Source organism: Centropristis striata, chromosome 4, assembly GCF_030273125.1.
Source record: "Centropristis striata isolate RG_2023a ecotype Rhode Island chromosome 4, C.striata_1.0, whole genome shotgun sequence".
Taxonomy (NCBI): Eukaryota; Metazoa; Chordata; class Actinopteri; order Perciformes; family Serranidae; genus Centropristis; species Centropristis striata.
Genome location: NC_081520.1, coordinates 33,299,688 through 33,325,603, shown reverse-complemented (window position 1 = coordinate 33,325,603; position 25,916 = coordinate 33,299,688). Strand labels below are relative to the sequence as shown.

The window sequence follows — 25,916 nt, the reverse complement described above, 5'->3', positions numbered from 1 at the left end:
ACTTTTTTTTTTCAAAATGTCTTGCATATCAGTTGTATTAAGGATTTGAAGAAGTTGTTTTTTTTTGTTTTTTTTCAAAATAGCCATCTATTTCTATTTCTAATCCAAGTATTTTCCATACATCTTTATGGAATTTAACTGAGTAAGTGATTCAAAGTCTAGTCCCTGGAAATAGTTCTCTGCAGAGGGTTAACCTGACCGCCCCTCATTTTTTAATGCAAAAGATTTTTTTTTTACTGACATTTTAAAAAAAAATATATCCATGGGTTTTTACATGCATAGTTTCATGTACATCAGTATTTACTACACTTTTTGTTTTCTGAAATTAAAAAAGACCACTTCAATGCCCTATCCTTTGACCGCCACTCATTATGTAGCAGTGACCATGTTAATCCGCATAGTGGCGCTGATGTGTCAAAGAAAGACTCGTCGCGGTCTCTTCCCTCAACCAAAGAGCCACATTAAGAGACAAGATAGTTCATGTCTTCCTCTAACCCTTTGAATGTGCTGTTTTACACGTGCATTTTCTCAGCCAAGTAACCCCGCTATATATTCACATTTATCCATATAGCTTCACGATCTGTCAGATAAACTAGAATACAGTTTCTCTTAAAAGCAAAAGATATTAATAAAATGTTGCCATCGATACCTGTCAAAACCGGTCACCACGCAGTACATACACAAAATCTGGGCAACATTATTGTCGTAGACCACTACGGATCATGAATTAGATATATAATTGCCCAGATTCTAATAAATATGTTGAAATTAAAAGCATGTTGTATTGTAACGAATATCGTCACACTGTTAAAATGATCTTAATCGTTTTATGTCTTTTTTTATTTTTTTTTTTATTTTTTTATTTGCCAAAATCATCTCCTCATGACGCCGGTCACCTATGGTAAAATCGTCTACATCCTCAGTTGATCAGATCATGAGATTTTACCCCTTTAAGATAATCACTTCTTTGACAATTTGCCACATTCATAGGCATCAGATAAGAACCCAGCAAAGAAGGGCTAGAGGGAGATAGTTTAGTTATCAGTTTAGTTTATCAGTGTTTTATTGTTGACATTGACACTAATATTGGTAACACTTTACTCTAAGTAAAGTGTTACCAAGCGTGTCCATAACATGACATGGGATGTGTCATGAACATTAATGACACTTTGAAGTAACATTAATGCTCATGATACTTGTCATGTCATGTTTCTGACAGGCTTGTGTGACTCTTATGTAGACACCTTCAAAATAAAGTGTTACCATATCTTGCTTAAGTCACAAAGGCATGTTCAAAAAATTGCCTAAGTCATTTATTTCTCTTAAGTTAAATAATTTACACACAGTGTTATTACTTTGCCAATAGCCATCCTTTGTTACATTCTTGTTGAGTGAAATGATCAATAAATGTCATATGTTATACTTTTGGTGAAGTTTTTTGTGATTCCTGCAAAACTTGAAAAAAAATGAGTTAGGCTATTATTTTAACAGGGTGACGATATAAGACACCCATTTTGGCCTAAAAAAGGAGCGTTGAATTCTGTATAACGGGATTTAAACGAAGGCGGAAGTAGACGGCAGCAACCATCTTGTTCCGTTAAAGCGCTGATCCAACGCCTCAAACTCCTTGTCCGAGGAGACGCAAGGCCCCCTAACAACAGAGCCACCTACCCACTCCTTCTCTGTCTCCAGCACGGGTCGGCAACCGTTAAAAAAGCACAGCCCTTTGTTTTAGTTGTAGCTGACCCTGTAGTCTTCCCCGGGTTTATTAATCCTGCTGTATATCTCTAACCATGGCGGCGAGTGCGAAACGAAAACAAGAGGAGAAACACCTGAAGATGCTGAGAGAAATGACGAGTTTGCCTCCCAATAGAAAGTGCTTTGACTGCGACCAGCGCGGCCCAACCTATGCCAATATGACTGTGGGCTCCTTCGTGTGTACCTCCTGCTCTGGCATCCTGTAAGTTTTAACTTTCTGAATGACCTTAGCTTAGACATGGCGCACACGATGTAACGTTTTGGTGTGCTTCAGCTACATGCGGCAACCTCAGCCAGTTAGCCAACTAGCGCTAGCTAACCGTATATAGGTATCCGGCAGTGTCAGTGTGAGTTTAGCTGTTTTGACATTGTCTTGCTGTGCTGTGTTGGGCGGGGTACATCGAGGTGTCAGTGCTCAGCTCAGCAAGCTAACATAGCAAGCACGACTGGCTGCTAGCTAACGGTAGCTTCCCATGCTAGCCAGTGAACTTATCTGACACTTGCAAGCTAGGTCTACATCAGTTATGGGCATCTTAAATGCTGGAGGGGCCACAATTTTTCATCGACACTAGCACAGGGCCACAAATAGGACCGTGCACTTAACCAGATATGATGAAACTGCAATTTTAAATATGTATACATTGCAGTAACTTAACATATGTCATGCTCAAATGCATGTATAGCAGTATAAATGGGAATACAAAAGGTTTGAAACCAATAAAAAATAACCACTTACTGTGTTTTATTTTTTAAGTGCAAGAACAGCAGACCAACATTAATTGCTTGAAGTACTTTTGTGCATTCTTACACTGCACTTTTAAGATTCCATGCTCAAATGCATGTAGTTGTACTGAGGGCCACTTCAAGTGAGGGTGCGGGCCGTATGCGGCCCCCGGGCCTCCAGTTGCCCATCCCTGGTCTACAGATAAGCCAATAGCCAGCTGCTACTACCAGTTGCTGACAACGTGTGGAGGCACCACCTTGTAATCGAGCTAATTTAGTCTGCAGACAAAGACACGAATACACATTTTAAATTGTTTTTTTTTTTGTTGTTGTCTCATTTTGCATTCACGATTTGTATTAGCTTTTTGTCATTATACTCCATAGAAGCATGCCGACAATTATCAGTTTGGTGCTAAGTGAAAAATGATGCTAGGCATCTGGGCGTGGGAAAGCCTCAACATTTTGAGATGCGACACATAATGCAACACCGGTATTCATGCCATCATCAGTCGTATCTGGCCCGGTCGTCTATTTTTGTTTCAGATTTAGAAGAAAGGCACTACTCAGTCCACAGATGCACACTGTCAGAATACCGGCAAGACTTTTACTCTTATTGCAACTGATTGACACCCAAGCCCTTTGTGCCACTTCACGCATGTTAATGGTTCACCTCCTTTAACCGGTAAAAACAGATCCACAACATAGTTTGAGTGTAGCTGGATGTTTTGACTTTAGATAGCGTTTGCCTGACTTAAAGCTTTGCTGTGCAGTTGTGTAACCAAGCATCTGTAGCTTGGGATTTGGGATTAGTGAAGCATTCCATTTCTTCTTATTTAGCTAAAGATATCCCACATCATTTAAGCTTTCAAATTTTGCATGTTAAAAAGTTTTTTTTGTGTGTACTTGTGATACTGCCCACATTTGGGAAGAAATGGTGGTGCAATATAGTAATGACAGTTCACTGAAATAAAGGCTTCTAATATCTGTATTGCATTAACATTTGGTTCCCTTAAAACCAAATTATGCTCTCATACACCAAGTGCTAAAAACCATACTGCTTAGTTTTCCACCTGTGCACCAGTCTTGCAAGCAAGCATTTGAGGCTTGTGCTTCTCCCAAATCTAGTTTAAAACCATAGCATCATAGATATGGTTTTGTCTCAATTGATTATTCTGCTCCTCTGTTTGCCACCAAGTCCCATCATTGCTCATAAACTGGTGAGATGTTTTTTGTAAATGTATAAATTATGTTAGCTTATCGTAAGCCTTTGTAAGTGAAAACATTTGAGAAGAGTAAATTGGCAGGGGGTTTATTGTAGGTAATTTAATAAGCTGCTCGTCTTTCTATCCTGTTCTGCTCATTCACACTTAATGCTTTATGGAAATCACCCTTCTTCATTGTGAATGATGGTTATTCTAATAATGTTGCAGGGGAAAGGGAAAGTATTCTTTGCTCAGTAATTCCCCACTGATGACCTTTTAGTTTTATTAGTCGACTCGACAAGGGAACAGATGACTTCATTGACACAATGCTGTTTGTCCCACAGACTCTGGCCCTTGTTTGACTAGGTTTGTGACCTTAATCTGTACACATAGTTTTAGCAGTCTTCACTGAACATGAAGGTTATTTACTGCAGCACTGAAAATAATTAGATTAATTGTGTGTTTGCTTTTGGGCATAGTTTGCCCTCCATTTCACTTCACCCACGAGTCTGCGGGGACTCCACTGTGAATTTCCCATCTGCCCACCCCTATGGTATTAAAGTCTGTAATTTTAGTTAATTGAGTTCTTTAATAGCTTGAGATCACAATACCTCGACTTTATCTCCTGCTGTCTTTCTCACTCCCCTTTTATGAAGACAAAAGATGTGTGGAATTTCAGTGGCAAAAAATCTTCTCAGCAGAAGAGAGAGTTTGAAAGGATGGCTGTCTTTCTGATGTATGCAGGAAGCCCGGTGTGATTGCAGGCTCAGGAAGTGGTATGGCCCCACCGTGCTGCTACATCAGCAGCATGTGCTGTTCTACGTGCTGCAGGAAGTGGCAGAGAGGTCACTGAGGTTTACTTTTTTTATTCTAGAGAGGCAAAGGCTTTGACATTGTGAGAGAGTGCTTAAGTATTCATGCTCAGACTTGATATATTGTTTTGGTTTCTGTGTTGAATACTCTGTTTTATGAATACAAGTGGTGTTTACTTGACTTTGTCCTCTATAAGGAAGACATTACAAACCCCCTTCAACACAGATACTCACCATATATATATATATATATATATATATATACATTTACCATTAAATAAAATGGACGTGGCTGGTTCAAACAGTCTTTCATGTCTTAAATGCTACATTTGGCTGCTAGAGATGTGAGGCAATGATAGAAGTGATTTTTAATTTGAGGAAGTTGTTTTCCCCTTCCTTTTTTCATTACAGTTTGCGCAGCATCAGTGTTTAAATGCTTGGGGGTGATGACAGGGGCACGACTACCTACTGCATAACAACGTTCTCCCCCCAAAGTTGTGGTTGTTTAATGGGAGGAGTTGGAATCTGCTATGTAAACACATTCCTTATGAAGGTGGAGGCCTTCCCAGGAGGAACACCTCTCACAATGTCTCTTTCTGGAGAATTGCCCATGGCAGGAAATAACCCCACTTGGCCTGTGTGTTCTTGAGTAAGCAGTGCTTCAACAGTCACGTGAAAGTGGTGGGGAGGTGTCACTGACACTAAATGTCTAGAATAATATTTATCAATGGCACAGCAACAGTGCAGTGTTTGAGGCACCCTTGGGTGACACATTGAAAATGGTATAGCTTGGTATAAATGCTGATTTGATAGTGAGCAATAAAAATTAAATATTGACATTTTCTATGACTAAAGATAATTAAGTTAAATTGTAGAGGTGGTGTTAAAGTAATCTTCGTCTGGAGATAAAGGAACAAAATGAAGGATGATACATAGCCTCTCCTCTCTTTTGAAACTTCACATTGCCAGTTTTTCTCACCCTGGAGCTGTTACAGTATGCAAATGAGCTGAGTTTTCCCGGCTGAGCTGGTATCATGTACAGTAGCGACTGGGTCATGATTATTTTACTCTGCAATATGTGATACTATTCTCTGAAACACTCAGTAGACATGCTTTGAAAATAGGTGAATTAGGCAGCTCTTTGTGCTACGGACTTTGTTCATGTGGACAGTACAAAAGGAATTTATATACATTTTTCTGTTATTCAATTCTTCTCACAGATATAATCCTGCTGTCCCTGAACAATGACAGTAGTGTATGGCTACTTTGTACGGCAGAAATGAAGGGTGTGTAGGACTGTAGGAGCATAACATTGTGTTGCTGGGCTCAGTACCAGACTGGAATCCAGAACACATGAATCACCCGACAGTTATATTGTGCTCCACAGTGGCTGCATGTAAGATGACTCTGATAATAAGATCATTCTCCGCTTACAACACCTGCTTGTGGAGATGAGTATTCAAAGTTGAAAAAGACTTTAAATGACCATTATCAGAATTCCATAATTAGACAACTGGGAAGAGTTGCTGTCATCATATTTAGACATTTAAGGCTGTGGAGCGTTCTCTCTGTACCTGACCTAGTTTCATCTTCATGAGAGTAGGATCTGATCACTCACCTACCTCAGGGCGCTGAAAAACAAATTAAAGCTCAAATAAACACAGACTCATTTACACACTCTGTCCTCCAGATACGTTTGCTTCTTTATGGCTTCTTGCTTTTTGATGAATTTGCCTTTGACTGTTTTTGTCTGAAAACCTTGGAAACGTATACAGTAATCCAACTTGGGCTGCTAGTGACTCTGTTTTAAATATAATTTAAAATATTTAATATTGAAAATATTTCCATGTATCCAATTTATCATGGGAAACATGATGTATTGCTTAGTTTGTCTGACCAACAGCCACAAAATAAGCCTCAAAGTCTATAGGTTATTGATGTAGAAAGATGTAACAATGTGACTTGATTCATTTTCATTTGTCTTTTGACTGATTTGTCGATTAAGCAGTTTTTTAAATTCCATGGTAGATCCTATAAATGTAAAATATAGCAATTGCATTAAGGTGTTTTCAGTGAGGGTTGTGGCATACTTCAGCATCTTCTCTAAAAGTGTTACCAGCATGACATAACTGGGCACAAGGCTTACCCCTAAAAATAGCTCTAGTAGTTCCCATGGATCTGCTCCATGTTTAAGTAGGGATATATGGCCTGCTTTCTGTGAGAAACATGGAAGCTCTTTTCATTGTATATACCCTGTTTTTCTGTTTTTTAAATGTGAATTGACACAGCTATTGTCTGTAACGCAGTCAGCTGATTGGTGGATGTCTAAAGAATGGGTGGAGATGAGAACATGTTCAGTAAGGGGTAACGGCAGTAAATAATTGAGCAGGCTTGTATAGTATTTCACTGCCTTTATGTGTATAACATTGTGTTTGTAATTGTGACACTGTGGATCCCATTTCCTGGAGCAGTGGTTCCCATAGTGGGTGCCGTAGCACTCTGGGGGTGCCTTGAGGACAGGCCCAGGGTGCCAGAAGATTTCACAACATAAAAACCAAATAGGCAACATTTCCATTAGCTACATTTTTGCTTTATCGCTTATCGAAAGAGAAGAAAAAAGCTCCTCCACAGCACACATGGCACAAACCCATACAATGCTTTATTGCTGATATTGTTCCATTGTTCACTTTGTGTAAACGTTAGTTTAATTAATTGTTTTTAACTACGTCTCTTGTGTGTGCTTAGTCACATTCCCTTACACTATTGATGTGGTGCATTTATTACTTTGGTAGGTTAATGTCCAAAGACCGTTTCTAAGACTGATTGTAATACTGATAGGCAACAATTACAGTTAAAACAATAATTTGTACTAGAGGTGGGAATCAGCAGAGGCCCCCCGATATGATTTAATCCCGATACTTGACTCACAATACGATATTATTGCGATTTTAAGCATTTTGCAATTGGTGAGTATTGCGATACAATGTAATGCGATTTAACTGTTTAACTGCATTTTGTGTCCACAAAATTGAATTCAATCAAGAATTGTTTTGTCAAATAAGAGAAAATTCTCAGTCTATTCATCTCACTTCAGTCTTTTTATTTCTCTACAATGAGAGTCAAACCCTAGACTGACCAACAAAATATTCAGTCAAACTGAACCGATATCAGACATGTATAGACGACAACAACTGCAGCATTTTATCAAACCTTCCTCAACTTTAAGCTTCGCTGCTCTGAATTTTTTTGAATGAAACTTAAGAAAAAGTAATAACTTTGCAGCGTTATTTCGACAACTTCCCGACACGATATCCTGACGTATATGGTGCCTATAGATTCCTTAGATCTTCAAGTTTCATATGATACCAAAATATCCAGTATATTCCTAAAAGCCCACTGGCCCTCAGAATGCTAAAATCGGTACTTGGTGGCCATAAATCTTTTCCCCCACCTCTAATTTGTACAGTAATTAGTCCTTTTCTTGTTCATATGAATGTGGCCCTCAGAATTAAGTTGAAGTAAAAACGTACTCCTTACATGCTCATTGCTGATTGGTATCATAAACAGGTGGCAATTTTTTCACTCACTGCTGAGCCAGGCCTGGAGCTTAAAATAAGCCTAATGATGACTTGTTTCAACTATTAAAGTTACAAAGCTATTTTAATTTGGGCTGTTGTAGCATTAGCTGTGACCTTCTCAGCAAAATGAGCAAGGCTTGTGTGGGCTATTGATTGTTACTCCATAATGGAAGTTTCTATATTAAGGGACATCACTCATTCCTTTGCTGTGCTCGCAACCTCAGCTCAGTCAGTGGCAATTAGGAGAGAGTTTCACCCACTTCCTTTGTTCTGTTCTACTCCTTTTCTTTTTCTGTCAGTATTTCGCTGTCATTTCTCTCTGTAATGCTGTCTTCCTCGCCCCAGTTCCACACAGCAGCCAGTCAGCCTGTCGCTAATTAAATGGCCTTGCCCTGAGAGGTGGGATCTGGAGTCATTATGGACAGTGTCTTCAAATTAAATTGACCCGTTTCCATTTTTCCACCTACAGACGAGGACTTAATCCACCCCACAGAGTCAAGTCCATCTCCATGACAACCTTCACGCAACAGGAAATCGAGTTCCTACAGAAACATGGAAATGAGGTAAGCATGACCACTGTCTGCCCTGTCACAGTTGTTAAGGTTGACTTTCCCACTGCTTTGTGAGAAACAGCACATCATCCTAATTTATCGAAGGACTTGCGACAGAAAAACAGGAGAAACTAATTCAAGTTTTAAAAAAAACACATTGTGTTACAGCAATATTATAGTGGCATTTTTGGCACAATTGGTGCTTTATTTTAAATATCACAATATTATGAATATTGACATTTTATTCACATTATTTAGGTGAGTTATTAGGTGAGTAGGAGTGGGCCGTATCGTTCACGATTATACCGGTATCATTTTTTTATGAGTAAAAAAATGCATATCATGATATTGGCAACAGTCCTACTTCTTGACGTAGTGACGTAAGGGTTTCCCATTAATTACCTAGACTGTGGCAGCCCAATAGACTGTATATGAATAATGGACGTAGTCACCGTGACGTCACCTATTGGCTTGTGGACTGCCCGTTGGAAGCATCTTGTGTCGGCATCTTGTTTCCGATACGGGGAGCAGACCATATTTAGACTGTGGAGGAGCGCGAGGGATCTGACGACACTGACTACACGCCTCTCTACACCTCAACCTGACTGAGAGAAGCCGCTGCTAATTCATGTTAGCATTAACTGGAGCATTAACTGGGATGTTAGTTTTGTCTAGAAAAAAACACTATGTATGTTACTTACCTAAGAAACCAAACGATGAACAAGACATTTTTAATGAATAAAACCTTCAAATAAACTACCATTAAGTGAAAATATAGTGTGAAAGGGTCAAACTTATGAGACCAAATCGGTAAACGTCCTTTTTTTAATCTAACGTTATATATAACTTTATTGACACGTTGCTGTGGATACGCATTTTTCTGCTTCTCTCCTGATGACGGCTCGCCTTGTTAGCCACCTGTCAATCAAAGGTAGCCACGCCCCAAATCATACGATTCTTTATCTTCTATTTTCTTCTAAATGGGGCCCTTATTTGAATTATTAACATCAAATTGTCTTGAAGAAGATTTTTTACTAGCAATTGAGACTATATTGTTGTCCTAAAAAAAAATTCTGTCTGTGTCTCTGCTCAGCAGAGTGTCTATCCACCTCTAAGCCCTCCTCCGAGACATGCGCGCGTTCACACTCTTACACACACGCATTGAATATACCGAGCCGCCCTGCCTTCCTGTCTGTGTCAGTCCCGTCCCCACATCATGTCTCTGTGTGCGTCTGCGTGTGCGTGCGCCAAACTAAATACTATCAACCTTTCCAGTCTTGTCATAGGTCCAAACACACTGCATTATGTCGTTCGTTAGCAGTGAGCTAACATTAGCTAACAATTAAAGTTGTGTTAATCACAAAAAGCTACTATTACTTTGTCGCTTAACACTTGCAGCTTTCAAAATAAGAGCACATTGTGTTAAATCCACCACAGAATTTACAAGAAGACTGCCTAAATAAGATGCGTTAAATAAAACATACAAGAACCTTTATTCTCCTTTGCAATATTTCATTAAAATATACAATGATGAGATCAGTGTATATGATGGAATAGTGGCATTAGAATGTGTGAGAGGCCACCAAAATTTGACTTTTATGAAAAAAATGTATACTGGCATGCCGCCAGACCCCCCTAGCCAGCTATTTTTCAACACTGTCTGGCTACTCCATGTCTGAGTGGAAAATACCCTGAAATATCGTGATAATTGTTTAGGGCCATATCGCCCACCCCTAAAGGTGAGGATTTAATCTGTTTTCGAGCCAGCTTCAAGTGGCCAGCCGAGGAACTGTAAGTTTTGGCACTTGATCGCTGGCTTCTTTTTTCAGCTCTGTAAGTTGCTGCTTGATGACAGAGGACTTCACAATGATCATTATGTTGCTCTGTGTCTGTTGGATTTGGAAGAAGGCAATTGTTTGCCAACATGTTTTAGTTTTTAATTTACCTTTGCCACAGTACAGGCACTGTAATTTGCAATTATCTATTTATTCTTCTACTCAAACATTTAATGCGTCCTATTGACGCAGACCTGGTTTTGAACAGTGAAAAATTGCATTGCAGTGTATTTTCAGGTCAGACAGACTTCTTTTTTTTTTAGGGCAAATGCAGCACTACTGGCCACTTTCTTTATTTGAAATTATAATCGTTTTCATAGAAATCGCATGAGACAAATATCATTACATGATATAGCAATGTTTGTGACAGCATTGATACAAAGTACTACAAGAATGAATTCATACATACAACTTCAAATTATATTAATGGTTAGAGGTGAGAATCTCTATGAAATGTCTGTCATTCAAATTCTGCAGCACTCACCTATCCATCAAAATCAGATTGAGTAGCACTGCATATTTGTACTGTACAGAGGAACCAAAGTGCATCATTCATGAGCCATTTCTGGTAAACGGAGTATGAAATAGAGCAATGCCACCTGGGAAACACAGCCTATTAAAAACTGTAGCAAAGTGGCAGGGCAGACAGAAATTCAGGAGAATCAAGGTTGGAGCTGATGCATACATCCTACAAGGCTGCTATATAAATACAACTGCCCTCAAGTCACTTTTTGTCTTTCCACAGAGAGCACTTGACACAGAACATTATATTTTCAGCAGTTGCAGATTCAACATTTTAATGATTTAAAAGGAAAATGAGCTTGTATGTGCTGTGATTTTGTGTGCTTATGCATCAAATCCAGAAGCAACCGCAGCATAAGCTTATGTACAACATAAAAGCCATGCTGCCTCTTGCAGGACCCTATACTGAGTGTGCACATATATGAAGCCTATAAAGCTCTCCTTAAGGGATTAGGCAAATACTTTAGGAATTCTATCCAAAACCCATGGCCAGACAAAGGTGAGACTTAGGCAAATTTTTCATCAAGCAACTACAGTGGCAAGAAAAAGTATTAGTTTACTAGTTTTCTGCATTAATTTGTCATAAAACGTGATCATATTTGCCTCTAAGTCCCAAGTATAGACAAACACAACATGCTTAACCTAATACCACACAAACAATTATTATATTTTATGTCTTTATTGAACACATCCATTAAACATTCAAAGTGATGGTGGAAAAAGTAAGTGAACCATTTGGCTAATGACTTCATCAAGAGCAATTGGAGTCGGGAATTACCAAACTTGAAGTCCTTACAAAGAAATGAGATTTGAGTGAGGTGTAAAGATACTTTGACCTGTAAAAAATACTCAAACTTTTTGAGATTGCTATTCACCAGAAGCATCTGCTCATGTGAACCATGCCTCGCAAAAAAAAGAGATCTCCGAAGACCTGCGATCCAGAATTGTTGATTAGCATCAGACTGGAAGAGGTTACAAAGTAATCTCAAAGACTTCAGGTATTAACCAGTCCACAGTTGGACAAATGGTTCACAAATAGAGAAGATTTAGTCCTGTGGCTTCTCTCCGTAGAAGTGGGTGCCCAGTCGTGTTCACTCCAAAGGCACAACGCAGAAAGCTCAGTGAGGTAAAAAAGAACTCCAGAGTAACAAGTAAAGACTTGAAGGAGTCATCAGAACTGGTTAACATCTCTAGTCATGAGTCTACCACACACACAAGATTGAACAGGCATGGCGTCCATGGCAGAACACCACGGAGGAGGCTTTCCAAAGAAACATCACTGCATGCCTGAAGTCTGCCAAAGAACACCTTGACACTCCACAACACTACTGGAAAATGTTCAGTGGACTGATGGAACTAAGGCTGAATTGTTCATGAAGAACACGCACACGCACTACGTATGGTGTAAAAAGGGCCCTGCATTCTAACATGAGAACATCATCCCAACAGTGAAGTATGATGGAGGAGCATCATGGCTTGGGGCTGTTTTGCTGCCTCAGGGCCTGGACCACTTACTATCATTGAGGGGGAATCGTTATCCCAATGTTATCAAGGTATTCTACAGGATAATGTCAGGGTGTCTGTCTGCCAGCTGAAGCTCAGTAGAAGTTGGGTGATGCAGCAGGACAATGAGCTTAAACATCAAGGTGAATCTACTTCAGAATGACTTCAAAAAAGTAAATCTGCCTTTTAGAGTGGTCCAGTCAGAACCCAGACCTCAATCCAATAGAGATGCTGTGGAATGACGTCCAGAGAGTCGTTCACACCAGACATCATATCCATATGGCTGAGCTGAAGCAGTTCTGAAAGCAAGAATGATCCAAAATTCCCCCTGAACGTTGTGCAGGTCTGATCAGCAGCTATCTGAAGTGTTTGGTTGAGGTTATTGCTGCTAAAGGAGGTTCGACCAGTTATTCAATCAATGGTTCACTTACTTTTTCCACCATCACTATGAATGTTTAATGAATATGTAAAAAAAAGACATGGAATATTATAATTGTTTGTGTGGTATTAGATTAAGCACAATGCGTTTGTCTATACTTGGGACTTAGATGCAGATCAGATCACATTTTATGACAAATGAATCCAGAAAACTAGGTCATTTGAAAGGGTTCACATACTTTTCTTGCCACTGTATTTTTAACCTGTGTATTCAAACATGGGACCAACTCATGAGTGCAGTTCACTACATAAATGGACAGTCATCTGCAATAGACCCCATCTATTTTGCATATATTTACATTTTCAAAGCATCAGTCAATGCTTATTTTAACTTAATGGGTCGCATGTGATAAACTATATCATCACTATTTTTTACTAGGGGCTTATTATGACGTCTGCCAAGGAGGATGCTTTGCTCTGTTTGTTTGTCTGTCAGCAGGATTAGAGAAAAACTACTGGTTGGATTTTTATGAACTTGGTGGAAGAATTGGCCAATGAATAACCAATTAAAATTTTGAGCAGATTTGAATCCACAGGGCAGGGATACACTATTTTCCACTCTTGTTAACATTGCAAGATACGACTTAATACTGCATTCCTGCTGTGTCAGAATAATCAGGAAAATTAGATCCCGATAAGGAAAATTAATGGAAACTTCCCCTCCAGTCGTAATGTTAACATTGCCAGATAGGGCATGCCTTGGCAAAGGTCTGCTCTCTCTGAACACTCTTCTAGTCTTTCCTTTTCCTTGTACCACTTTTTCACTTTGGCTTAACAATTTAATGACTACTTATGAGGGCTTACAAGCTTGCACTCATTTGTAGCCATGAATGCTCCAGAAATTTTCTCCCCCCAAAAATTCACTTGTTCTGTTACCCTGTGTGTTCCAGGTATGTAAACGGATCTGGCTTGGCCTTTATGATGACAGAACCACCTCAATACCAGACTTCAGAGAACCACAGAAGGTCAAGGAGTTCCTGCAGGAAAAATATGAGAAGAAGAGATGGTAAGTCAGTTTTACAAGCTGGCAGTGGCAAGATATGAACAATCCTCTGGCAATGCACACTGTGCAGACATGTAGTTTTCTTTGTCTTTTTCTTCTCTCTGGCTTGGAATGTCTCACAGGCAGCTCCTAGCAGTTAGCCTCGAGCAAACCACCTTCTTTAAATTCACACAATGTAGGTCATTACAGTCAAGCTGCTTTATGTACAAGATCTAGTTGTTCCACAAATTTGTATGTTTAATTTAAATTTGTACAAGGTTTCGAGTAGTTGTGACTGGTGCACTGTGACTGTTGGGTGTGTTGACTAAAGAGAGCAATTATTTCAGGCAAAATTTAAGGCAGACTAACAAGTGTCTGTCATATGATACTTGCAAATGAGGGAGTGGTCATCAGAAGTAAATATTAATTTGTGAGAAAGTTGGTTTTCCAGCAGTAAGACTGTTTCTGCATAATAAACCAAATGTAGTTATTTTGTGGATATTCACTTAGACTTTGAACCTAATATTCAAGCATTAGATCATTGCACCTTTTAGTTTAGGTAGTGGTGCTCCTGTTATCTCTTAGTGTTTAGTCTGTGACGTCTGACCGAAATTGAAAGATGTGAGCGGTGCTTGTCTCAACATGCTAGTGTTTGCTGCTCACATAGGCCATTCTCCTGAAACTCAAGGCTTGTCTGCTAGGTGAATAACATTTGCACCCAAATAAACCTTTGGACTGGCATAATGCTGGTTTTGCCAAAAGTCTGGAATACCATTATTTTTTTAAATCCTAGATTGTTATTTATCATGCATATTGTTCTATTCATAAATTAACCAGTAGCATGTACAGCCCTGTTTAAAAGAAAATGGTTAATTGTCTTAAATATGAATACAATAGTTTACTAATCCTTTTTTAACCTATTCAATTGAGAATTGTACAAAGATTCATTTTTTTGTTTTCCAAATGAAAATATATACTTTTTATGAATACACACTATAATTTCTAAATTTGATGCATTCTGTTTTTATTATTGTACAACGTCCCAACTTCTTTGTAATGCAGGGGTTCTCAAAGTTTTGATGACTCATCGCCAATTCAGGGAACCAGCATTCGATTTAGGGCTTTACAGGGAAAGTGTTTACGTGAAAGAAAAAATAGTTTCCATCTCACTTCCACATTAAATTGCCAAGTTGTCCACGGACAAAAATGATCGATAAATCACACATTTCATGTCATTTATAGGGGTCATACAATTGTGACTTTGAAAAACTATAATGTAATGTATTGCGTGTAATGTGATCTACTTCCTAGGTACGTACCACCTGAGCAGGCCAAGGTAGTGGCATCTGTCCATGCTTCCATCTCTGGCTCCTCAAACAGCAGCACCAGCAGCACCCCAGAGGTTAGACCACTCAAATCCCTGCTGGGGGATTCGGCCCCCTCCCTACACCTCAACAAGAACACCCCACCTAATCAGGTGAGATTTATGTTGTGCACACACACAAACACAACAAATGTTTGGTTTGCGGTAGTATCAGATGTACTTAAAAACATACTAAAAGTTTACCAATTTTTGACTCCAAGAAATGCCCCATTTTCATAATGACGGCCGCCAGCTCTTTAAAATGACCATTACTCCTTTTAGTCAAGGTTTCACAAAGTACAAACAGCTGTGAGCATTTAAAAATGTAGTCAGGTTTTTTGGAATCAATGAGCAAATATATCCTCTGGGATGGATTTAATCTTAATTTTCTTGTGCTTTTATATGAATGATGACACACTTTGTAAACATAGAAAGACAGAAACACTCCCTTTTTAAAAGGCCTATTGCTTTCCTTCTTAGTATTCGTGTGAAGGTTGTTTAATGAATTCTACACATGCACACTTATGCATACTCAACAACGCATACTAGCAGTTTTTTTAATGATATCTCTTGTTTCCAGTCTCCAGTGGTGAGCCGTGGACAAACCCATCAGCAGCAGTTCCATGACAAGAGGTTCGACCTCCTCAGTGACTTGGGTGGAGATATCTTTGCTGCCCCACCCAACATGAATGCAGGCACCAGCTCCAGTTTTGCTAACTTTGCACATTTCAACAGCCACACAAGTAAGGAACAAACGACAAACTGATTGATTGACTAACATACAGCAGTAATGGTGTGCAGGAATTGAGCAATAACAATGGGACTGTCCTTTTTAAATGTGGAAGTTGTCTGTGTCACATTACTTTATATGATGAAACCATTCACATCCCACAGAGGACCAAGTGCATGCATGTCTTCATCCACCAGTTTTGAATTTGTTTCTAGTTAAGATGTTTATTGGATAAATCCTCTCAATTTTTGGGAGGAAAACGTGCTACATTTAATATAAAGAAAATTTGTTAGGTCCATTTTGGCATGTTTTCTGCCTATATTTCTACACATTGGGTAATGTTTTGTTTTTTTTGTTTTTTAAATATGTTCATTAGCTTGGGGTAGCTCACATACATATTCAAATCCAAATCATACATACAGGCAGAAGGTTCAGGGGTCACCTCCTATACAAGTAAGAATACATTCACAACAAATCAGTAAAATAAAGGTATACAGAAGTAAAAGTAAATCAAATAAATGGTGAGGCAGAGTGTCCCAATTAAGGCAGAGCATTCTGAGCTATGATAGAAACCCTATGGTGAGAAACACTCAAAACGACATATGACAAAAAGGGTTCCCATGTTTCATGAAAGGCATTGTCGTAGCTGTGAAGTTTACATGTCAAATAGTCCAACACAACATATTCAAGTGTAACCCTATGCCACTGAGCCTTAGATGAGCCATCGGGTAATGTTAATGTTTTTTAAAAAGGCCTAAGCTCTTTAAAAAGACCTTAAAATGCTGATTGATGTTGCATTTGAATCATCACCTCTTAAACTGTGGGAGATGTTCAAGATCATAAACAATCTGTTAAATGTCAGCAGCCATGACCACCATGATTGCAAAACATGCTGTACATTATGCAGGGCTATAGACGGACACATCTCCGTGGTAACTAATGCCTGTAACATGGAGTTATTAGTGTTTGCTTCCCGTGGAGGATAATTTCCTCTCATTTCCCCCATAAAGAGCCATCAGGACTCACTCTTAATGCAGCGACTAAAGTGACATCCACACATCTCCACATAGCAAACACAAGCCCAAGTATCCATCTCTCTGCGAAGAATGTGTGTCGTGCTACACACACATACAGTTTTATATGCTGTGTGCTCAGCAAGGAGTCCTGCCAGTGTCCATCTTGCCTGCCTTTAAAGCTGCTGTGTGTTTTATTGTCATGTGAGACCACTCTATGATTATCTCATATTCATCACTTAATCCATTGTTTGTTTTGCTGTCTGTCATACATGCCTTTTGACATTATGTGTATGAATCCATTCTGTTATTATCTCATCCATTGTTTTTCTCTCATTGTGCTTCTTTTTTGGTCATATCTCTGTCTGAACCTCATCCCGACACCACCTCAGCAGCACAGAATGCCAACGCAAATGCAGACTTTGCTAATTTTGATTCATTCGGGAGCGCTTCTGGGTCGACAGGTGGTTTCCCCTCCGCACCCCAAGCCCCATTCCACCCCTCAAATACAGGTAGTGCAAGTTCCCTTCACCGGACAAATGGCACACATGCAATCCACTCTTGCATAAGAACATTAGTTTGTATAATTATATACATGAATATATATTTACACTTATATTTACTTTTGTCATGCATTTGCTCTGCTCCCCAAACATTTCCATATAGGCATTGTCCATTCATCTTTAATCAAATTGAATGCCTCTGTGCACCAGATTAGTCACACTACTTTCCAGTAATCAAAATGGAGTTTTATATCCAAAGTTAAAATCCCACAAGGCACATAAAAATGTGTACACATATTTCAGTTCTCGAAGACAACAACTTGTCCTTGGCTGCATTTGAACACATGATGTTCTGTGCCTCAGGCCAAACTCTCAGAGGTCACAGTAAGATCACTAAGAACTCATTAGGCAGATAATTATTATGAACTCGGCCTGCAAAACACCAATTTTATTACTGCTGTAGTACCGAAGCAACACTGGTTTACTGTTTTACCTACCTGTGTTTGTCATTCTGGCCTATATTTGCTCAGCAATAACTGGCTGGTTGGCTTTTTTTTCTCCACCTGAGCATTTTGCCTTCTCTCTCACATACTCATAGAAAAACAATGAGTCTTATACACAACCACACACTTAAGCCTCCTCCCCTTAGTCTAAAGAACATGTTGTGTACTACAGTGCCCTCTGCTGGAGATGTACAGTGATGACTATCTTAATGGGGAGCTGCACAGTGATCTCTTTAGTATGCCTATTGCTTGATGGATAAAGCTCCCCTCTCTCTCGTGGCTTTGTAAGATAATCCCTTTCTCACAGACATTGACGCACCATGCTATCTGGCCTAAGCTGTCCATTCTGTCTCATATGTTTTTCACCCTTTCCTTCAGTAGCAGTTTATTTGCTTTGATTTCACACTTTAAAATTTTTTTTTAACCTCTGGTTTAGTTTACATCTTTTCTTTTGTTTCTCCGCCCTGTCTTACATTGCTCACTGCCCATTTCTCCCTCCCTCTTTGATTTTTGGCTGCCAGCGTTCACTGTGCTCTCATCCAGCCGCAGTATGGGTGAGTTTGCCACTGCTCTGCCTCTCCAGGTTGCACACAGTAAGTCGCTATCTCTCTCTGGGCTTGCCCTCTTAACAGCTTTCATCCTGTCCATCATCTAATGTGTAGTCACTCTGATCCTCCTCCCTCTGGATGTAATGTGTGTCTCCGCATGTAGCTCTTTTTCTGTCTGTGACTCTGAAACGATGTCGACAATCTCACCGATTGAAAACGGTGATAGTAATAATTGAATTGTTGCCGTCCTCACTGTACTGTATTAAACATATCCTTTATCCCTTTAGCAATAATTAGGAGAACGCAAGAACTTGGTGCCCTTGATGTCTCTTCCATTATGAATGATTAGTAACTTTTTCTGTAATCAAGTATGTTAACAAAGAAAAAACAGAAATAACAAAGAAAGAAAAGAAAGACAACACCCAATGATTCCTCTTAGGATAAAGCTAATCCAGAAAAGGGCACAGGCCTCTGGGTTTAGTTTAAGAGCATCATCAGGAGCGTGTTTAGGTGTTAGGTTAATAAATACCAGGTGTGTCTGGTATTCTCAAGGCTCTCACGTTCATGTAAACAACTTCAGTTCCTCCCAGGCTTTTAGGCCACTGTTGAGAGAAGGTATACGTCTGCTAATGCATCTTTAAATACTTATTAAAGACATTGAATTCTCCAATATTTACTTGTATTTTGAGGGCATTATTATATTTAAAGTATTTACCATTATCAACTATAGACCTTCTCTCAACAAAGGTACATCAGTTGTAGCATGTGATATTTTACCTTCCCTGTGCTGAGGGTAGTTAGACAAACAATATCCCATGGAATGCAATAAAAACACTGGTTGATGTTTGACTGGTGTGGTGGTTTCAGTGTCATTACTAAAAAAGTTCCTTTCTCCCCTTCAGGATCACAAAGACTATGCTGTGTGTGTGTGTGTGTGTGTGTGTGTTAGCTGACATACCAATTGTTTTATTGCATTCCAAACAAATCAGTTCTCCTGAACCGAGTTCTGTGCTAGAAACTCATGAAATTTATCCAAATATCTGCTCTGATTTTTATCTGCAAGCCTTCTTGGAGACATTTATCAGGGCGGGAGTGCCAGAACTAGCATCGTTGTCTAAAACAACTACATAGTCTGAAACAAACGACACAAGTATCTGTGGTCAAATTCTGTGGTCAAAAGTATATCTTGAAAAGGCTTTATTTCTGCCAGAAAAGGTGCACAGTTCACATAGCACTATTTATACATTTTGGGTAGGTTTTGACTCTAACTCAGTCTTATTATCTCACAGTATGGTGCTGAACTTTAGTGTAACTGAGGCACCTATTATAGGTGCTGTCTTTTGCATCTTCCCCTCTAACACAGATATATACTAATTGTATGTGTGTCTTAGATTTATAAGCTAATAAAGAGCCAGCATAGTGAAGTATTGCAGAGAGTATGTTTTAAAAGTGTTGCTATCTATCCTATGAAGGTAACCCAGCCTCAGCCTGATTCCACCCCAACTTCCCCCTCTGTGCAGCTTCTTCTCCCCCTCTCTACTGTTAATGCTGTTTCTCAAAACCGGCAATCGAGGTCCCCTCATGACTTTTTAATCTCTCTCTTTCATGCAGGTAGCGCCTCAGGGGGACTAGCAAATGCCAGTTTCGCAAATTTTGACAACTTCCCCAAATCGTGTAGTGCTGACTTTGGATGCTTCAGTCCCTCCTCCCAGAGTAACTCCACAGGAGCTGGCAGAGATGCTGTACAGAGTACTAGCCTCCCTGCCGATAGATACGCAGCCCTGGCTGACCTGGATAACGTGTTTAGCTCTGGCAAAACAGAGCAAGGTAAACTTCTCCTGCCTAGCCTGTTTCATAGATCTCAAGTGTAGTCATAGAGGTTGACCAAAAACAGAAGTTGACACAACTAAAAGCATTATGAAATCAGGTAATTAGTCCACATTAGTCTTCTTCCCAGTACAGGGGGAGACACAGTCTCTCTCGCATCAGGGCTGATTTACATTTTCTAGCAAAACTTCGCCAAGCCTTGGACATATTTTGGTCTCATTGCTGCTGAACCAGCTTGTATAAAGATGACTGGCCACTGCACATGGTAAAATACCTCCTTACTTTAAAGAATTTAATATTTTTATTGGTTTCATAATGTCACACAGTCAGAATTCTGGCACTCGAGCATCTGTGAATTATACTGGGCTGGTACTAGTTTATTTTGTTCATAATACAAACTGTATTTCTGTGCTAGAAAATGCAAATTTCCTAATAATGAACATTTATTCCCCATTACTTTAATAGGTTGAATATGGCAGCTATCTCCTGGACCTTTTTGTTTGTGTCTTTGAAATATAAATTCTCCTCATGGATTGGTTGAGTTTAGGTTGATTAAACCCGCCTCTGCTGTCATGTGCTCCTATTCCAGGAGGTGGTATTCCTGTTGGAGGGAGCTCAGCCGCAGCCCCAGGAGCAGGTGGTTTGCCTCAGAAGCAGGTAGCCATGTCTTCAGGAGGGGACCGCTACGCTGCTCTAGCTGAGCTTGATACTGTCTTCGGCCCCACAGTCCCTGCCAGCAGCGTGTACAACCCAACCAACGCCTCACAAGGGTCAGACACTACACTAAACACAAAAACACAAACACCACATTAAGACCCCGCTATAGCTTTGACCAAACATCTAAATCTACAACTAAATACAGTTTTACAATTTATAAATGTATGTTAATGCATCTAAATCAAGACAATATTATTATTGTTAGTTTCCCCAGAATGCTGGTTTGAGTTTTATGGCTCCAAATTGTGTCCAGCTATTTAGCGCAGTAAAGAAGTTTGAGGCCAAAATATCCACCTGATTTAAACACAGGTGTGTGACAGCTGATGGGTTTGAAACATGTGTCAGAATAGCTGAACAACTATCTAGATTTTTTTTTTCAAAATTTCACTTACAAACATACATGTGCATCTCAATAAATTAGAATCATAGAAAGTTTATTTATGTCAGTGATTCAATTCAAAAAGTGGAATTAACACATTATCCATTACATCCATTGATTATGGCTTACATTTAATGAAGACCTAAAATTCAGTGTCTCAAAAAAGTTTAATATTACAAAAGACCAATTTTAATAAGTATGTTTAATATGGAAATGTTGGCCTCTGAAAAGTATGTCCATCTATATGACTCAATACTTGGTTGGGGCTGTTTGGCTTGAACTACTGGAAATGGACTTTTCCATCATATTCTAACTTATTGAGATGCACCTGTACAGTGGTCTCTGGTCTTCTTTTCTGCTGTTTTCTAATCCACGTTCTTGTTGAATTTATGTCACTGCAGGGGAATGTTTGGCCCAGAGACTGGGGTGTCAACAGCACAAGCACATCAGGCTCTGCCCGGCATGGCTCAAGGTTTTGGAGGTGAGTGGCCTACTGGCTGTTTTCTGATGTTTGTGCTAATTTTTCAACTAAATTGAAATCTTTCTTGTGTTGGAAAAAAGTGGGAATCCCAGGATGGATTTTGCAGTTAACAGTTTTTGTCCTCTTGTTAAGATGTCAAGAGCAGGTTGCTGTTGTGCTCAGAGAATGAGGGTGGATCATTAATCTGTAGTTCTGTTTTTTGCTTGTTGTGCAAACGGCCATTTTTAATTAGCCAAACTATCATCAATATTGATTGCAATTGTGCTGTATTCACTTGTCCCAGAGTTTAAAAAATGGCACCCATGGTCTATTGGAAAAGTACAGATGTCTCTCTGTTTGGTTAAAGGATCCATGTTTGGGTTGTGCTGTTGTTCTGTTTCACACTCTGACTTAATAAGTCTCTCCAACAGCTCAATCAACTAATCCGTTTGTAGCTGCCCCAGCAGCAGCTCCCACCAACCCATTCCAGAGCAATGGCAGGACAGCAAACATGGCGGCGGCTGCAGCTGCAGCAGCAGCAGCAGGTGTGTTTATGTGAATGTTTGTGTGTGTCTGTCAGTGTGTAGCACTTATAGATAACCATCCATCAATCTATTCAGTTAGTGCAATAATGCAGAAACAGAAATGCAGGAGTTTTCATCATCCTACAGTAAGTGCATTATCTATTAGATTATCTTTTGCAGCCAAAGTGGCAACCTTTGCCCAGTCTGCATCAGCAATGAATTATGCCTCAGACCACACTGCCAAAAAGGGAGGCAACCAATCAGGGAAATGAGAGAGAAAATTATAAAGTGCTTTTATACACATTTTTTTTACTGTAGATATTGGCAGCAGGACTAGCTTCGTCATTTACTGGTGTGAGCAAGAGAGGAAAGATAAAGCAATGTGCAGAAATTGAGACAGTTGTGTGTCTGATTGCTCCTGCCATGCTGGACAGGCTTGATGAGGGTTCTTCATGGGCAGGGTTATCCTCCCACCTTTGGTAGGTTCCCTTGTGCTCTCTGCTTCCCTCTTGCTGTCCTGTGCCTTGCTCTTGCAGTGCCTTCTTGTTCTCTCAGCAAATCCACCAGGAAAATGTTATAGAGGAAAAACTAATCACAACATTCAAAAAACTGTGCGTGACGAAATATGCAGCAACTAGGGGAGAATAGGATACAGTGAGTGTAAAATGATTGCTATTTGTAAAATCTATTTATCAAGCAGCAATAAGTGTGTTCATATGGAGAGGGTGATTAGTCATAATTGACATTAAAATTAAAATTAGTGATATATCTGAGGGCAGTGAGCCCACATGAATTCATTTAAAATCGTTTCCTGAACATTTTCCTTCTCAGTAAGAAGAGGCATAAACTCTCTTCTGCCTAAAGACATTCAATTATTGAAAATAACTGTACACTGTAATGCACACAAATAATGATCGAGTATTATGCTTGGTACAGTCATCAAATGCTTAATTCAATGAATTAACCCAATAAGACATTAAAGACTTGAGCCCCAACCTTGTTTGATCTGCTTGCATATTGAATCAATTGGAAATCAAGTCGTTGATACGGTAAAAAGGGCATTGGATGTAGCATTTGTACCAGATATTGGTTTGCTCAGTTTCCAGCTGACTGTCTTACTAACCTCTGTTCGATTCCACTTGCACTGTGGGATTGTTGTCCTCCTTTGTGCTCAGACACTGTTGCTACACCTACTGCAAGTGTGAAAGCCTCATGTCTGACTCTTGTTCGAACCCTTTTTTTTTTCACAACCTTAATCTAAATTCACAAGTGTTTCAAGAGTTCAGAGCCAGACTATGGATTACAGACTCACCTGTGCATTTTTTTTCTTTATGTAATTCTTGTTGACTGTTCTGTAATCCCTAGTTGTTCATCGTCAATCTCATTTATGTTGTGTTTACTTCTACTATATTGCTTTCTAACAAACTGCTAATATTAATATCTTAGCATTTATTTTTGTTTTTTTCTGCTGATGTGTGCCAGCTCCTGCGTAATTTCACTCTTTTTAGGCAAGTGTGTGTGCTGCAAAATCTTTTTTAATATAAAGCAATTTGTGAAAACCATTTAGGCTTGTTTTTTGTTGTATGCCTGTAATGTCTTGTAGAGGCTTCTTTAACCTGTGGCTCTCCTGCTGTGTTCCAGCATCATTTGGCACAGGCTCCATGAGTATGCCGGCTGGATTTGGAAACACTGCAGCCTTCAACCTCCCCACCAGCTTTAGTGGAACCTTCCAGCAACCTTTTCCTGGCCAAGCTCCGTTCCCTCAGCCTCCTGCGTATCCCCAGCAGCCCAACGGTATGTGTCTGTAGATCACGTAGGTGCAGACGTACAGGTGCATCGCAATACATTAGAATATCATAGAAAAGTCCATTTCCAGTAGTTCAAGTCAAATAGCCCCAACCAAGTATTGAGTCATATAGATGGACATACTTTTCAGAGGCCAACATTTCCATATTAAACATACTTTTTAAAATTGGCCTTTTGTAATATTAAATGTTTTTGAGACACTGAATTGTAGGTCTTTATTAAATGTAAGCAATAATCATTATAATTAGAAGAAATTAAATACATTAAGACATGGAATGTTTCATTCTGTGTGTAATGGATCCATATAATGTGTTTCCACTTTTTGAATTGAAATACTGACATAAATAAACTTTTCTATGATATTCTAATTTATTGAGATGCAGCTGTATATGCAATAATAACCACTCAGATGCATATGCAAGCTTCACTTTCAGCATGGTTGTCACATAAGTGCATTTACATGCCTTGAAAATGTCATTTAATGTTGTTCTGTTAAAAATCCATTTCTTAATGACGGTGCATATGTCTTTCAGGTGGAGGATTTCCAGCTTTTGGCCAAGCCAAACCAGTTGTGACTCCTTTTGGGCAAGCAATGGCTGGTCCTATGGTCTCTAGCAACCCTTTCCTGGTTAGTAAGAGGGCTTGATTTCATGTTGAAGAAATTAATTTTATATTGAAATAGAATGGGGCTTTGGTCCCAAAAGCAAATACTTTTCTCTATTGTTGATAGAGATTATGCAGTTAACGTATCCCTTCTTTAGTTCTGTTGACAAGTGACTTCAGTTGTTTTTTGTTTTGTTTTTCTTGTATGAGTTGACGTCATAAAATCTGACGACAGACATTTGAAGCTTCATTCAAAAGCCTTAAAAAAAACTCAATTTCTGTGTGTTTGTGTATCCCTTTTTCCTTCAGGGTGCGGGCCCATCTGCACAATACCCAGCAGGAGGCTCTTCAACGAATCCCTTCTTATAGCGATCCATCCAATCAGCTCCACTACAGGGTCAACAACTGGCGCGCTTGCACCTATTGCACTGTTTTGTTTCACAAGTAGCTTTAAACACAATGTTTGTAAGAATTTGTATTTTCTATCGCAGTTTGTCACAAATGGAACAATATGACAGACGCTCACGCTGACACTGTCTATGGCTACAAAACAAAGTGATGGTGTTTGCAGAGGGAGAGGTTAATCCCCTCTTCTCTATTTAACCTGTGAACTGGACTGGCCTCTACTGAACCACAATGTATAATCAAACTGGCTGAAAACTAAGTTATTGCATACGGGACATCCCATTCATTATGCTGCAATTCTGTACATATTAATTTTTTCTTTTAGGAAATTAGCGCTTTGTGCATATCAGTATTTGTATCTAACACACACAATTTGTTAAGACAGAACTGTTGCTTGGAAAAGTTAATGGGTACTGCCACTTACTGTATTTGTGAAGAACCAAACTGTTTATTTGTGCAGGTTCCTTTTTAGGTAAACTGTTCTCACTAAAGAAAAAAAAAAGGCTTTTCCGTTGGCGAGAGATGAAAGACTGACTGCTGCGTTAGGGATGGACGGGGGACTCGTTTCTCTGCCATCCCCTGTCCTGCTGACAGAGGCCCAGGCCACAAAGCTTCTGAAATACAGTCAGTC

The 25,916-nt window shown here is 39.4% G+C and overlaps 1 protein-coding gene across 6 annotated transcripts; it reads left to right on the top strand.

The window, feature by feature from the left end:
- Positions 1-1,596: 1,596 nt before the first annotated feature.
- On the top strand, positions 1,597-25,765 carry agfg1a (ArfGAP with FG repeats 1a). Of its 6 annotated transcripts, none has more exons than XM_059331553.1 (14): positions 1,597-1,960; positions 8,543-8,636; positions 13,813-13,928; positions 15,216-15,381; positions 15,848-16,010; positions 17,403-17,522; positions 18,538-18,570; positions 20,176-20,391; positions 20,981-21,161; positions 21,889-21,968; positions 22,379-22,492; positions 24,113-24,265; positions 24,811-24,905; positions 25,190-25,765. In XM_059331553.1, the coding sequence occupies exons 1-14, from the start codon at positions 1,794-1,796 to the stop codon at positions 25,247-25,249; spliced, it is 1,758 nt and encodes a 585-aa protein (XP_059187536.1). In that variant the 5' UTR covers positions 1,597-1,793; the 3' UTR covers positions 25,250-25,765. The 6 variants fall into 6 exon arrangements, with proteins under 6 accessions (XP_059187536.1, XP_059187535.1, XP_059187537.1 ...); XM_059331552.1 differs by having other exon boundaries at positions 18,538-18,609; XM_059331554.1 differs by lacking the exon at positions 18,538-18,570.
- Positions 25,766-25,916: the final 151 nt, after the last annotated feature.

Coding starts and splice junctions, on each gene's coding strand:
- agfg1a (XM_059331552.1), top strand. CDS start 1,794: ATGGCGGCGAGTGCGAAACGAAAACAAGAGGAGAAACACCTGAAGATG. Junction 18,610..20,175: donor GCCTCTCCAGGTTGCACACA/GTAAGTCGCTAT, acceptor TCTTTCATGCAG/GTAGCGCCTCAGGGGGACTA. Junction 24,906..25,189: donor TCTCTAGCAACCCTTTCCTG/GTTAGTAAGAGG, acceptor TTTTTCCTTCAG/GGTGCGGGCCCATCTGCACA.